This window comes from Helobdella robusta (genome assembly GCF_000326865.2).
Source record: "Helobdella robusta unplaced genomic scaffold HELROscaffold_3, whole genome shotgun sequence".
Taxonomy (NCBI): Eukaryota; Metazoa; Annelida; class Clitellata; order Rhynchobdellida; family Glossiphoniidae; genus Helobdella; species Helobdella robusta.
Genome location: NW_008704501.1, coordinates 1,375,347 through 1,388,775, shown reverse-complemented (window position 1 = coordinate 1,388,775; position 13,429 = coordinate 1,375,347). Strand labels below are relative to the sequence as shown.

At 35.0% G+C, this 13,429-nt stretch overlaps 1 protein-coding gene across 1 annotated transcript; it reads right to left on the bottom strand.

The window, feature by feature from the left end:
- Nucleotides 1-1,667: 1,667 nt before the first annotated feature.
- Nucleotides 1,668-13,231, bottom strand: HELRODRAFT_65752 (hypothetical protein; the record flags this gene model as incomplete). The annotated part of the gene is made up of 8 exons (XM_009021065.1): nt 1,668-1,810; nt 2,078-2,212; nt 2,825-2,930; nt 3,485-3,612; nt 4,417-4,520; nt 6,915-7,071; nt 11,539-11,685; nt 13,039-13,231. The coding sequence occupies 8 exons, from the start codon at nt 13,229-13,231 to the stop codon at nt 1,668-1,670; spliced, it is 1,113 nt and encodes a 370-aa protein (XP_009019313.1).
- Nucleotides 13,232-13,429: the final 198 nt, after the last annotated feature.

Here is a 13,429-nt window from a genome sequence, read left to right as displayed (position 1 = left end):
TCAACATTAGCGGAATTGGAGACAAATGTCTATAGGGACGATAGGACACTATTATGAATCTATAAAAATATAACTGTAAATAAGATTTCTCAGTTTTAGAATTAATAATAATAATCAGCATATCAATATTGATACCATCATCATCTTCTTCATAGTCAAACTATGATTAATAACACGAACCTACATTGAACGAACATCATTGGCAAACAACGAAAAAACATAACAAACAATAATTTGTAACTGAGTGGTCGTCTGTACGGGGTTAAACAAACTTAAGCAGAACAATTCAATACGCCAAATCAATGTTAATCGTACGTAACGAAAAATTGAATACACTGTTTGAACATCACATGTTACACACAAGATTTTCAGGTGAATACGCACACAACCACGCACATGCGTATATAGTTCTTAAATACTAGACAACAATTTAACTAAACGTCGATTGATTGCTATGAAAACCCAAGGAAATAAAGTCTTGTGAAAAAATGTACATGAGGGTAAGAAGTCGGGGAAAGAAGAAACACACACACACACACACACACACACACGTTTAGACGGCATTTTCCCCGAGATCGGGGGTTGCCGCTTGGCTACCTATGATGAAACCGAAATACCCCTCGACTCCATCCACATCTGTCACTCGCCTCAGTATCACGCAACCCCGCTTTCACCCTGTCCTTCTCCACCTGCTCTCTCCATCCCAATCGCGGACGACCCCTTCCTACCACTCCTTCAACCTCGAACTCCAACGCTCGCCTAATCCCGACCCTTTCATCCCTTCTCAACACATGTCCATACCACCGCAATCTCGATCTCCTTATCAATGTCACAATGTCCTCATTCAGTCCCATCATTGACATCAGCTCTGTACTACTCCTCCTATCCTTCACTTTAACCCCACACATCATCCTCACCATAGCTCTTTCAGCCCTCTGCAGTACACTTTCCTCCTCTCTCCTCAACACCCAAGTTTCACCACCATATATCATAGCTGCTCTCACACATGCTTTATATACCCTCCCTTTCATCTTCACTGACCATTTCTTTCCACACAATACCCCACCCAGTTCCCTAAATTTCATCCATCCCACACGAACTCTAGCCGTAACTGCGCTCAAACATCCTCCATCCGCATTCAGCTTATCCCCTAAGTAAACAAAGCTTTCCACTCTTTCAATACCATCACTCAACCCCGTCCTTGCGTCCGTCCTATTAATCACACCATGAACACATTTCTTACATTTGAACGTGCCTTCCACCTTTTTCAGTGCCCCCCTCACATCACTACATCTCTTATGCACCCATTTCTGACATCCTATACACAATACCGAGTTAGCCTTCACTCTCCTATCACATACCCCACAGGGGTCTATTTTACTTATCACTCGTTCCCCACCTTCCCCACTCACCATTACCTTCGTCTTACCAATATTAACTTTTAACCCTTTCTTTTCAATAACACTTTTCCATCTGTCAAATTTTAACTGCAATTCTTCCATGCTATCAGCCATCAAGACTAAATCATCTGCATACAAAATCTCAAATAACAACCCCTCCATTATGTTTCCACACACAACATCCATCACAATTGCAAACAGAAAGAAGAAGTGGTAGCAAATAAGTGAGCGAGCTAGCAATGTTGTGGTCGTGTGGCGAATGGTTGGTTATGGATGCAGGCATCGTATGCAGTCCCTCATGTCCAGGTCGTTGTAAGGTTCCACTTGAACGGTTGGATGGTCGATGTTGTACTGGGTGCGCAGTAGTTGAACAGATGTCTGCAGAACCTTCCGCCAATCCGTTGTGTCCTCTGCTGCAAACGGTAATCATAATTGCAACATTCAATGATAATTCCAATACAAACCCAACATACCGTTGATTTAAAGTTAATCAGTTCAAATGAATTATAAAACCTGCAAATTGCTACCAAGTTCAGATCTATGCACACTAGCAATTTATTTCAAAGCTAATTGAAGCATGGTTAAATTTCATGAGCATACGAGGATCAATACTGACATTCATTCTTGATGTCTAGAAGCGAATGAAATGAAGAATGTAAATGAAATAAGCAATGGACCGATGGCGAGGTGGACATTCAGGGCTATCTTGTCCACTGTTAGCGACCAAATGTTGAGTGAATGCACTGAAATGACCCCGGGCAGTGATGATAATGATTGCTTCACGGATGAGTAACTGATGGACCTGGGAACACCTGTAGATCGGCATGACAATTTGATGACAAAACGATGTCTACTTACTTTACTACGTAATAAATATTTGTGCCTATGGAATCGTTACTGTCCGTTAGTTATTTTTCAAATTAGAGTGACAATAGGTATCGACTAAGGCGTGATGGCTCAATGGTTAAAGGCACCTGGTCTTGCTATTGCTATGACTGGGTTCGAATACAACGAGAACCCCTCCCATCATATGCAATGTGTATGATGCGTGGTTTGCACGCGTATTCATATACGCTGTGTATGTTTGTCGTTGAAACCTCTGAAGCAAACGCAAAAGAGAGAGAGAAACCTTTAACCTTTTAGGCATATTTATATTCATTATATTTCCTTAATTATTTGAATTATTGCGAATAACATTGAATATAATTTATAATTTCAACGAGCACACGCACAACCAACATATGTTCCAAAACGTTCACCACGCATCATTTTTAAGAAGACATCTGGTCTCCTTAATTTGTTAATAATATCATAGACATATAAATAATACTATCATCAATAAATATAATTTAAGCGCAATCGTTTATATTTATAGCACCGATCATCCATCCATCTACCCAGCCGAATGAATGAATGAGCATCACCTTCCATAATGATGTTTCCTACATCTCGAAGGACAGTTAGCGTGGTGCAGAGCACAAGGAAGGAGAAGATGAATGTGCATATGGGATCGGCTAGTTTGTACTCCGGCTACATGTGCAACGCATGTATGAATGGATATACGATGATTGTGTGTACGATGTACAATTTAACGTACGTACGTGCAATGTGTAATGCAGTGGTGGAACTAGGAGGGCCCCCGTTGTGAGCATCTTTTCAATAAAAGTCAGAGCAAAGACCGTTTTATGTGTAAAATCGACCAAAAAATGAACGTAGTAAGCAGAAAAAAGGTCGTCAGCCATGCTACCACGCCACGCTACCACAAATCTCAGCCCCCCCCCTCCGTGAAACGTTTGGCCCCCCGTAAAATTTAAACATTTTAAAACTTTTGGCCCCCATCAAAGTTGTTGTCTAGGTCCGCCACTGGTGTAATGTGCAATGAACATCCACAAAAATTTGCAATTTATTAGCATTAAACATAACAAAAAAATATTTGTTTCCAATGGATAAACATGTTTTGGGAAATTATTCCAATTAACGCAAATGAAATAATTTCAAATAGAAATGAATTGAAATAAAGAAATAGCTGAACAATTAGATGCGAAAAGTAGACGAGAATCTTCGACGAAAAGTGACTCACCGACCTTGATCATAATGATGATAGCAGCGACGAAGACACCAACGCTCTGGATGAGGTCACCAACAACGTGGATGAATGCAGCTCGAACGTTTATGTTGGTCGAGCCCTTGAACGACAACCTCGTGTGGCGCTCTGCATCGTCTGAAGTTGTCCCAACGGGCGTGCAATCATCCTCTAGGATGTCATCATTCATTATCAACTGCTCATCCCTGTATATACACAAAGGTTTCTGATGTCGACAATCCCACACAATTCGTCATCTTCCAAAACTTGCACGAAAACGCAAGTAAATCTCAGCACTCTTCATTCATCTACGTCTCGTCTACTTTAACTCAAATAATTAAGATGCTTGCTTGTATTACATACAACCCGCGTAGAAATAAAAAAATATAGCTTCAATGCTATCCTGCATATGATGAATTTATGTTGCGGAGATGTAGTGACGAATCTTTGAAAATTTTTAAAATGAGCACTATTCAACAAGAACGTACCGGGCAAAACTGTTGATGGAAACTTGACAAACTCCATTTTGAACGTTGGCGTTGCTTGCGTTTACAGATGTGTTTAGAGATGTTGTACAATTTCGAAGATCTGAAAATAAAAGAGTGCTCACTTATACATATGAATTCCTAATTTTCATGACGCTTTGAATCATAGGCTTAATTTTATTACCTCAATTTTAAAAATCTGTAATCTAATGAAATATTTCCATAACATAAAACTTAAATTGGTTAGCAATTAGAAAAAATGTAATGCATACCAAAAATTAAAATCTCCAAACATCAATTTAACCATGTAAATGACCATGATCCCTATGAGAATGACCATGACCTCCGTGGGAATGACTATGACCTTCATGCGAGTGACCACGACCTCCGTGGGAATGACCATGACCTTCGTGCGAGTGACCATGACCTCCGTGGGAATGACCCTGACCTTCGTGGGAATGACCATGACCTCCGTGGGAATGACCATGACCAAATGATGTTTTGATGTTACTACAGCTTTTACATAGACCACTGTGCAATACCACACCCATGCTGTTGTAAATAATAACGTTAACATCATCTGGCCGTCATTAGGATTGTAATAATATGCTATATTTAAAAACTACATAAAATTATTTAAAAAACAGAGGCCAACGCAAAAAAACCAAAACTCTTCGTCATCATCATCATTAATGTCCAACTCATTTGTGAAGCACACCAACCATGGAACTTCTCTGCAAATCTGAATCGAAAAACATTTTCCTAACAAGTTTCCATCGCACGCTTAAACTGATTCCATTTTTAGTCTATTTATTTGTTAACCTATTCCATCCCATTCCTAACAATATAAAATATAACTGTCTGCTAATTCGCCAGCATGTAACAACTGCCAACCTTGGAATACCTTGAAGATAACAATGCTTTTAAATAAGTCTAAAAAAAATGTTTTGAATAGCGAATTTTATTAGACTTTGTTTACTTTTTATTGATTATTTGGGCAAACTTTTATCTGAAAATCAGCATTGAACATTTCATATCTGCAAACGTGTATCATTTGATATAGCCTAGAACCACGTGTCATTCATAAACGTAATGTTAATTTAACTTTTAAATGATTTTAACATAACGTTAAAATGAACAGTCTTGAAAAATGAATTACATAATTAATATTCAGAGCATTTTCTCCAACGGCCTTATTAAAGATACGAAAAAAAGCACCATACTACTCTAAACAAAAAGTATTTGCTTTTTTGTCAAAAAAATTGACTTTATGATTAGATAGCGTTGTTAGCTGAGAGCTTCTCATCTATCTCCAACTCTCATCATAAAAAAACATCTGCTGAAGGCCGCATTAACTTTAAATATACACAAAACAAAGCAAAAGCCTTGAAGGTTTGTCATGAAACATCCATCAAGTTCTTCATGTTTGCCATTTTTTTGAAAATTTATAAAATTGTTATGGCATCCAACAGTTTCTGATAACAAACTTCTCTACTAATATTTTTAGTTAAAACAATGGTTACTATGTTTTTTCATAAGGCGATCGATCACCAATGCTCTTTCATTCATGTAGCTTAGATAGATAGATAGTGAAGATGAATGAAAAAGTATTTATACCAAGAAATCATCGACTATGTAAGTATGGAACGTTCAGTTATTGATTGTTATTTCTTCCAAAACCATCAACAGATTTTCAGCCCATCATAGTCATTAGACTCAACGAATTATCATTTTCAGTATGACGTGCAAACTTTTCATTGCGCGCAACTTTTCATTAAACATGTGTACTTTCTTCTTAAACCCAAAAAGAAGAAACTGCATATTTTTCTATCGTTCATAAAAACTTTCAAACAATTCAAAGAAGAAAGGTTGCAAGCAATTGATCAACAAGTTGAATAATTTTGCCGTTGCTATGTCTTTCATCTTATGCTGGTCAACGTTTTAAATCTCTGAAAGTTTTATTTTAAAAAACTTTTCAATCAAATTTTTAAATAATACATCGTAATTTAGTCTAACTCTCTACTTGGCAAGAACATATCGATCAGTTGAATATATTATGAATATATCTGTTCTACTAAGTGCTTATTTACATTCATCAATCGCAATTATGTTTCACTCATATATTAATAATATTAACTCAATAAGTACCATACGTCATAAATAATTCAGCACCTCGGCAACACTTGATTCTAATAAAAAAATTTCAAAATCACATTTTTAACGAACATTCTGGAAATTATTCATTTGAAAACGTTTGATGGATTCTAATGCATAATCAACAAGCCACAAATTATTCATTTCAACTCCCATCTTTATTGTAAAACTCGTAATTCAAAAAAAAGTAAGTCCAATAAAATCCGTGAAAAACATGCAAGTAAACGTGTAAATTTGTGGTAGCTCAAAAACAATTGTTCACTTTGATAACTAATTTATATTAACGTTCTAGTACCTCTGACGGTAGAGTGTCGTGTCTTACGTAACTGTTGCACATTGATCTGGTTCGTTCTCAACTCAGCAATCATCATCATCGTTATTTTTATTATTAGTAGTATATTAATTAGTACAATTAAAATAAGTAAGGATATGTGCGTGTGTTAGTGTTAGTGTGCGCGTGTGTGATGTGCGTGTGAGTTAGTGTTAGAGTATGTGTGATGTGCGTATGTGAGTGTGTCAGATATAGTGATGATGATGAGGAGGGAGAGGAAAAGACAGAGGAGTTCCTCATTAACTAACGACAATGTTTGAACGAGTTAATGGAATGAATTATTTTGAAATGATAAATGTAAAATGTAGAGAAACAAACGTCCCAATCATCTTCCATCATGATAAATTCATAAACAAACAATTCATGTCAGTTTCATCCATATCCAATAAGCTTATCAACTTAAATAACGCACACCTGTATTGAAGCCACAAAGTTATTATACAGTACAGTAAGTAACTCACATGATGTTGAAGATGACTCCGAGTGATGCAGTGATGATCATGGGCTGGCCGCCGACCTCAAACTCGTTGTTTTGAATCCGCTTCACAGCCATGGCGACCAGGATGACGGTGACCACCCAGATCAACAGGATGCTGCAAAGTGCCCCGATCACTTCTGCTCAGTGTAATGTCATAATGCCACGTGATGTGATGTCACGTGATGTGATGTCATGCCGTGTGATGTCATAAGATGTCACGTTATGAAGGATGGAGAAGTCATGTCATGATGATATGTGGGAATGTGAATTTAAAACAATACAGTGTAGTGTTAATGTTTACGATAATGATGAGTGAGTAATCAAGATAGCGTTAGTGATGGTGATAAATTATATATATAGCATATAACGATAAATAGATTATAAAACGTGATAAATAGATTATAAAATTATTATATTTATAATAATGTTAATGTATGATGATGACGACGATAGAGTATAACGTTGGTGTATCATGATGTTGATGCATCCTAATGATGGTATATCATAGTGATGGTGTATCATAATAATGATGACTGTGTATTGTAATGGTGGTGTGACGTATCGTCATACTGATTTTGGTGTATCATGATGATGCTGTATCATAATGATGACGTATTATGATGATAGTGTATCGCCATGATGGTACATCATAATGATGGTATATCATAATGATGATGTATTATGATGATAGTGTATCGCCATGGCTGTGTATCATAATGATGATGCATTATAATGATAGTATATCCAATTGAATGTGTATGGTAATGGTTTGAAATGACATTGCGATGAGAAATTATTTGATTCAACACTGCAGTATGAAAACGCAATTAAAGTAATGGCGTGCCATTAAAGTGATGCCGCAATTTACGACGCTTCAACGTCGGAAACAAAGCAGACACCTGTGCACAATTTAGATATATAAAATCTACCGAATAAAAAAGATGAAATATACAAACATGTAACAGCGGAAACTGTTAAAGCATGAAGCATGGGAGCAAGCGAAGCAAAACACATTTCTCGTGTATTTGTCATTTTCAAAATGCAAGTGCATTGATTTTTTAAAATTTACTGCTACTTCTCCCATGGCCTTATGCAAATGATTGAATGTTTTTGCTAACACACGCCGACGTGTACAAATAATTCTTCCTTACCAACCTCATTGCACCACCATCTTCCACTTCTTCCTAATTATCAACATCATCAACGTCATTATCATCGCCACCGTCATCATCCTTGCCATCACCATCAACATCATCATATTGTAACTCTCCAAAACAGCTGACAAATCCATACTGGCAACTTCCAGTGCAATATCTAATTTGTTCAACCAATTGGGTTGTTTCAACATTCCCTTATAAAACGTGCACATCACCTCTCCATCTTAAATGTTTACAATCCTCCATCTATTCTCCATCTAATGTATCATCCACCATCCGCATATATTCCTTAAAAGATGTTTGTACATTCTCACTGCACAACCTCCAATCCATTCATTCTATCTGCAAGTAATTCTCAAATACCAACTACTTCATCTTAATCAACTAATTGCTGTCTCCAGCTGTCCAAACTGTCATATCGCGATGGTAATGATGATGACGATGATGATGGGTGGTTTGATGATGATTGTGACGATGATGATGACGATATTGAACATGACGACGATAATGATGATGAGTGATGATGATGGCATGATGCTAGATAATAAAAATGAAAATAATACAAAGATCACAACGATGATAATAATGATAATTTTAGAGATAATAATACAATGATAAAAATGATGACGATGACGTGAAGAATTCTGGTGAAATTGACAGTGATGACATGATGATGATGAAAATGATGGAGAAAAGGAGGAAGAAGATGATTCCCACATGTCAGCACGCATTAAGAAGAACATCACATTCAGACATTCACTGGTCCATATCAACCCGGAGAGTTCATCAGCGCTTCAACACACACATACACACATATCCATACATACACACCCATACACATACACACACACCACACACAGATGTACATCACACATTAAGAAAAAAAATTTCAAATATGTAAAACTCAACTCATAATTTCATCTATGGGATGAATGAAGAGACCTCAGAAATTAGAACATTACTAACTAGCAGTGAAAAATAATTACCAAATTAATTATTCTTTTACTTTCACAGCAGCTAACTACAGCTGGCGAAACTTCTGCTACTACAGCTAGAGTCATTATATTACTTCTTCACCTTCTATTGCAGAAATTATTTAATTCACCACTGTTATCACTCAAATTAATCCAACCACCACTACCCAGTACTGGGCATAAAATAATATAAACACTCTTTTTTAAAGTCTCTCAAAACTGAAATGAATAAAGAACATTGACATGGCATGACACGACATGACGTGACACGATATGACATGACATGGCACTTGAACTAATCTTAATAGAGGGGTCAAACAGCAGAGACAAGTCAAATATTGCAGTATCTTGCAAGATGTTTAGTACCAACGTGGGAAAAATTCATTCATTTGGGAATCATTTCACGAACCTTCACAACTAATTCTTACAGGGATGATAAATAATTAGTTTTCTTTGCATCAATAAAATAGATTGAATGTTTGCTGCTGCTGCAAATTCTCAGCTAGACCTCCCTAACTTACAAACAGAAACAACTGTATCATGCATGCATGCACACAACCATACGCAAGCACACACACCCACAAGCACACACACATATATGAATACACACTGTCATACGCATTCACGCGAGTGCGCACACACACACGCAATTAGAATTAGATACACACAAGCATTAAAAACACAGGTGTTCAATTATTCACTTATTCACATTAAAAAGAAAAGATGATTGATAATATGAGGAACCATCTGGTATCCATCATTAATTACAAAATTATAAAAAGTGATTCCAGCGTAAATATAATTTATATACCCAATCCATCTCGTCAAATCTTTCTAAATACTCTTCAACAACATCCAACTTCTTCTTCTTTCTCATACCTTATCCTTTCAGGACATTGGCGACCATCGACTTCCACAAAACCCAATCTTCAACACTTTGTAGTAGTTGAAATTCGGTGATATTTCAACAAGTGATACAAAGACTTCACGAACGTTATTCGTTGTTGAACGCGATCTGTTTTTCCTGCAATCTTTCCAGTGGTTGTTAGATTTTCCATCTAACAGCATCTCATAATAATAACTATTATTACAATAACCAGGATACACAAAATAACTGCAATATAAACTGAACACTAGAAACAATTGGCAAATAAAAAATTTTAATGATTTCAATATGCTTCATGGAATTAATCTGAGAAATGATGTTTTTAAGTTTGCAATATTGAAAGGAAATAATGAATAGGGAATTGATAGTAGTGGAGAGAGTCAGGCAATCTGGAAGAAGAATTACAACTTGTTTTACAACTTGACACTTCTCCAAACGAAATATATGAAAGGATGCTAAGAAGCAGGGTGTCAAAATCACTTCAAAAAAATCAATACTGCTGAAAAAATGAACAAATCTCTGAACGAATGAATGAATGAATAAGTAAATTAATGAATGAAAAAATTAATGAGATATTTTGATGACCAGACAAACTATTTACTGTAATTTATGCAAACAAATGAACAAATAAACAATAAATAAACAAATGAATAAATATTGGAAATAATTATATGTTTGAAAAAGACCATATTTTGAAAAACATTGTATGAATTCTACTGAATTGCTGGTAACAATTCAGAAGAATTCATTCATATTATATATACATATATATCCATATATATATATATATATATATATATATATATATATATATATATTATATACATATACCTTATATCTTATATATATATCCTACACACACACACACACACACACACACACACACACACACACACACACACACACATACAAACACACATATATATATATATTCAATTCAATTCAAAAATAGCTTTATTCAGCAAAATAACAACAGTTTTTCGCTAGGAGACCCGAAGTATCAACTTGTAGGGCCACCTATACAAAATAGAAAAGGATGATGGATAGTAATAAACATAAACATGAAACTAATTCTATTATAAACAAAATATAAAAATAATAGATGATGAGAAAGGAATTCTTTTAACTATACACTAATAATAATAATAAAATATTTTCGAGTAATATGAAAATTAAGACAATAAAACTAAATGGTCGAGTTGCTATATTAAAAATTAATCAAGAAAAGTAATTTGAACAAACCAATTTGTTAATTATAGCTTTATAAGAACATAGAGTCAATGAATTCTTAGCATATATTGGCAGTAAATCCCAAAGATGCATTGATAAAGAAAGTACTGAATTTATATAAAAATTTGACCTGATTTGATATTTGATATGAATATATATATATATATATATATATATATGTATATATATATATATATATATATATATATATATATATCATAGCTGAAGATTTGTAATAACAAATTGTTGTTCATGATGATATAAAAACAATTTGTTTGATTATTTGATAAAATCAACTACCTGCCCAGTTAGAAATCATTTACAAATTGAAAAGTGCTAAGCAACAAAAACCGTGCCAACCTGCTCGATAGTAACCAAATGAAAGTTTCTTGGATGGAGGCTTCTTAGCAATCCAGATGGAAAACAAACTGATGAGAAATCCTGTGAGATCACAAGCCAGGTGTGTGGCATCAGTTGCAATGGCAAGACTGTTCGCGAGGGTTCCTCCTAGAATTAATGTAATAATTTCATTTTAAGCTAATGCCAATTTATTTACTGTTATCCATGTAAACACTAAACATATATGTATAAATATTATTATTGTTATTATTGGTGTGCTTGTAAGCACCCTTTAAACAGATCTCTGAGTGCTAAGGATTATTGCAGTTCAATGTGTAGCACTTTATTAAAGCAATGCAATGAATGGAGAGAAAAAGATATTAGCATGGGAGAGATTGGACAAAAAGATGATGTTTCAACCTTTTACGAAATTGAACAACAGACAATGCAGGATCACGAAGATCCCTAGACAAACCATTCCAGACAGCAGGACCCATTATGGAGAATTTCCATTGACCAAAAGCCAAGTTTGTGTCAGGTACAAACAGAAAACCAAGACAGATGCCTAAAAAACAATGGTGTGGCAAGTTTAGAACCAGGTCAATGAATACCAAACAAAATAATTTTTTATGGTTGTGAGTAAATTCGACTTATATAGAATCAAAAGTGGAGAAAAGTTGGAAATCTATTTTTTTAGCCCTGAATCTATTGTTATGAAAAAAACAATTAGACCATCATGGCGAGGATCACAAGGTCGCAAAACATCAAAAATTGAAACCTGGAGGCATAATTGGTTCATTGTAGTCATATGCAAGAAGAATACAAAAAATGATGGCACTAACATGATAGTAAAATATACCAGTTTAAGTAATTAACCAGATAATATTTCTAGGTATTCAGACACATTCATCCATCTATCCATTAGAGTACATCTAAAATCCTTGCAATCTTTCAAATAATATATAAAACAAGTATATGTCTTGTAGAAAGAATATGCAGGTCATATGAGAAATAATACAACCTATTCAAGAAATTTTACCACATACCACATCTCCGAAACATTTTACAACATTTATAATTAGACATGTTTTATTTGTCCAATTAGAAATATAACAAACTGAGTTCAGTGATTAATAGAGTATGTAAAATATTTTGGAGATATTGTAAAACCTGTAATAGTGTAATGTAAACAAAAATGAGATAATTGTCCAGTCGAAAACCCACCCTGTGTGGAAAGTTTGCACTGTTTTTAAAAACTTACAACCTTGGCTTTTATCAACTAGAGCAAACATAATATATAAAAATAAAATAAATAAGATGTTAATTCATGATGGTAATGTAATTGCATCTAAATTCCAAGTCTATCCTAAGGTATATTTACAATTTCACAGGACATACTTTGGTTAAAATTTTTAATTGGTTAAAAATACTTTGGTTAAAATTTTTTTAACTTAAAAAAAGTAACTGTGTAACATTGAATGAAAAAAACTTATATAATGATCAATATTAAAGAGCAGAGACCAACTATTTCGGCAACCATGAAGAGGAAGCAGAAGCAACTGACGGCTATCAGCTGATTTTTGGCCAGAACATCTTCACTGGACACCGGAGCATGACAGTGATCAGTCCGGCGCTCATTTATCTCGGTGTCGCCATCGTGTGATATTGTCAAAGATATCCTTCTTCCATTGCTATCATAACCTTCGTTGTCCATATCGGTCAGTAACAAAGCGCTGTCTGAATCGTTGAGAACGGAGTCAGATTTCGGATATATTATATTGCCCATATAATTTGAATTATTTAAATTATTACAATTCCACACGAAAGTGGGACTGTTTTGATCTAAATAAAGATCATCGTTATTGTCATATGCTGAGCCCGGAACAGCCATGTTTCTCTATTATTTATTTAC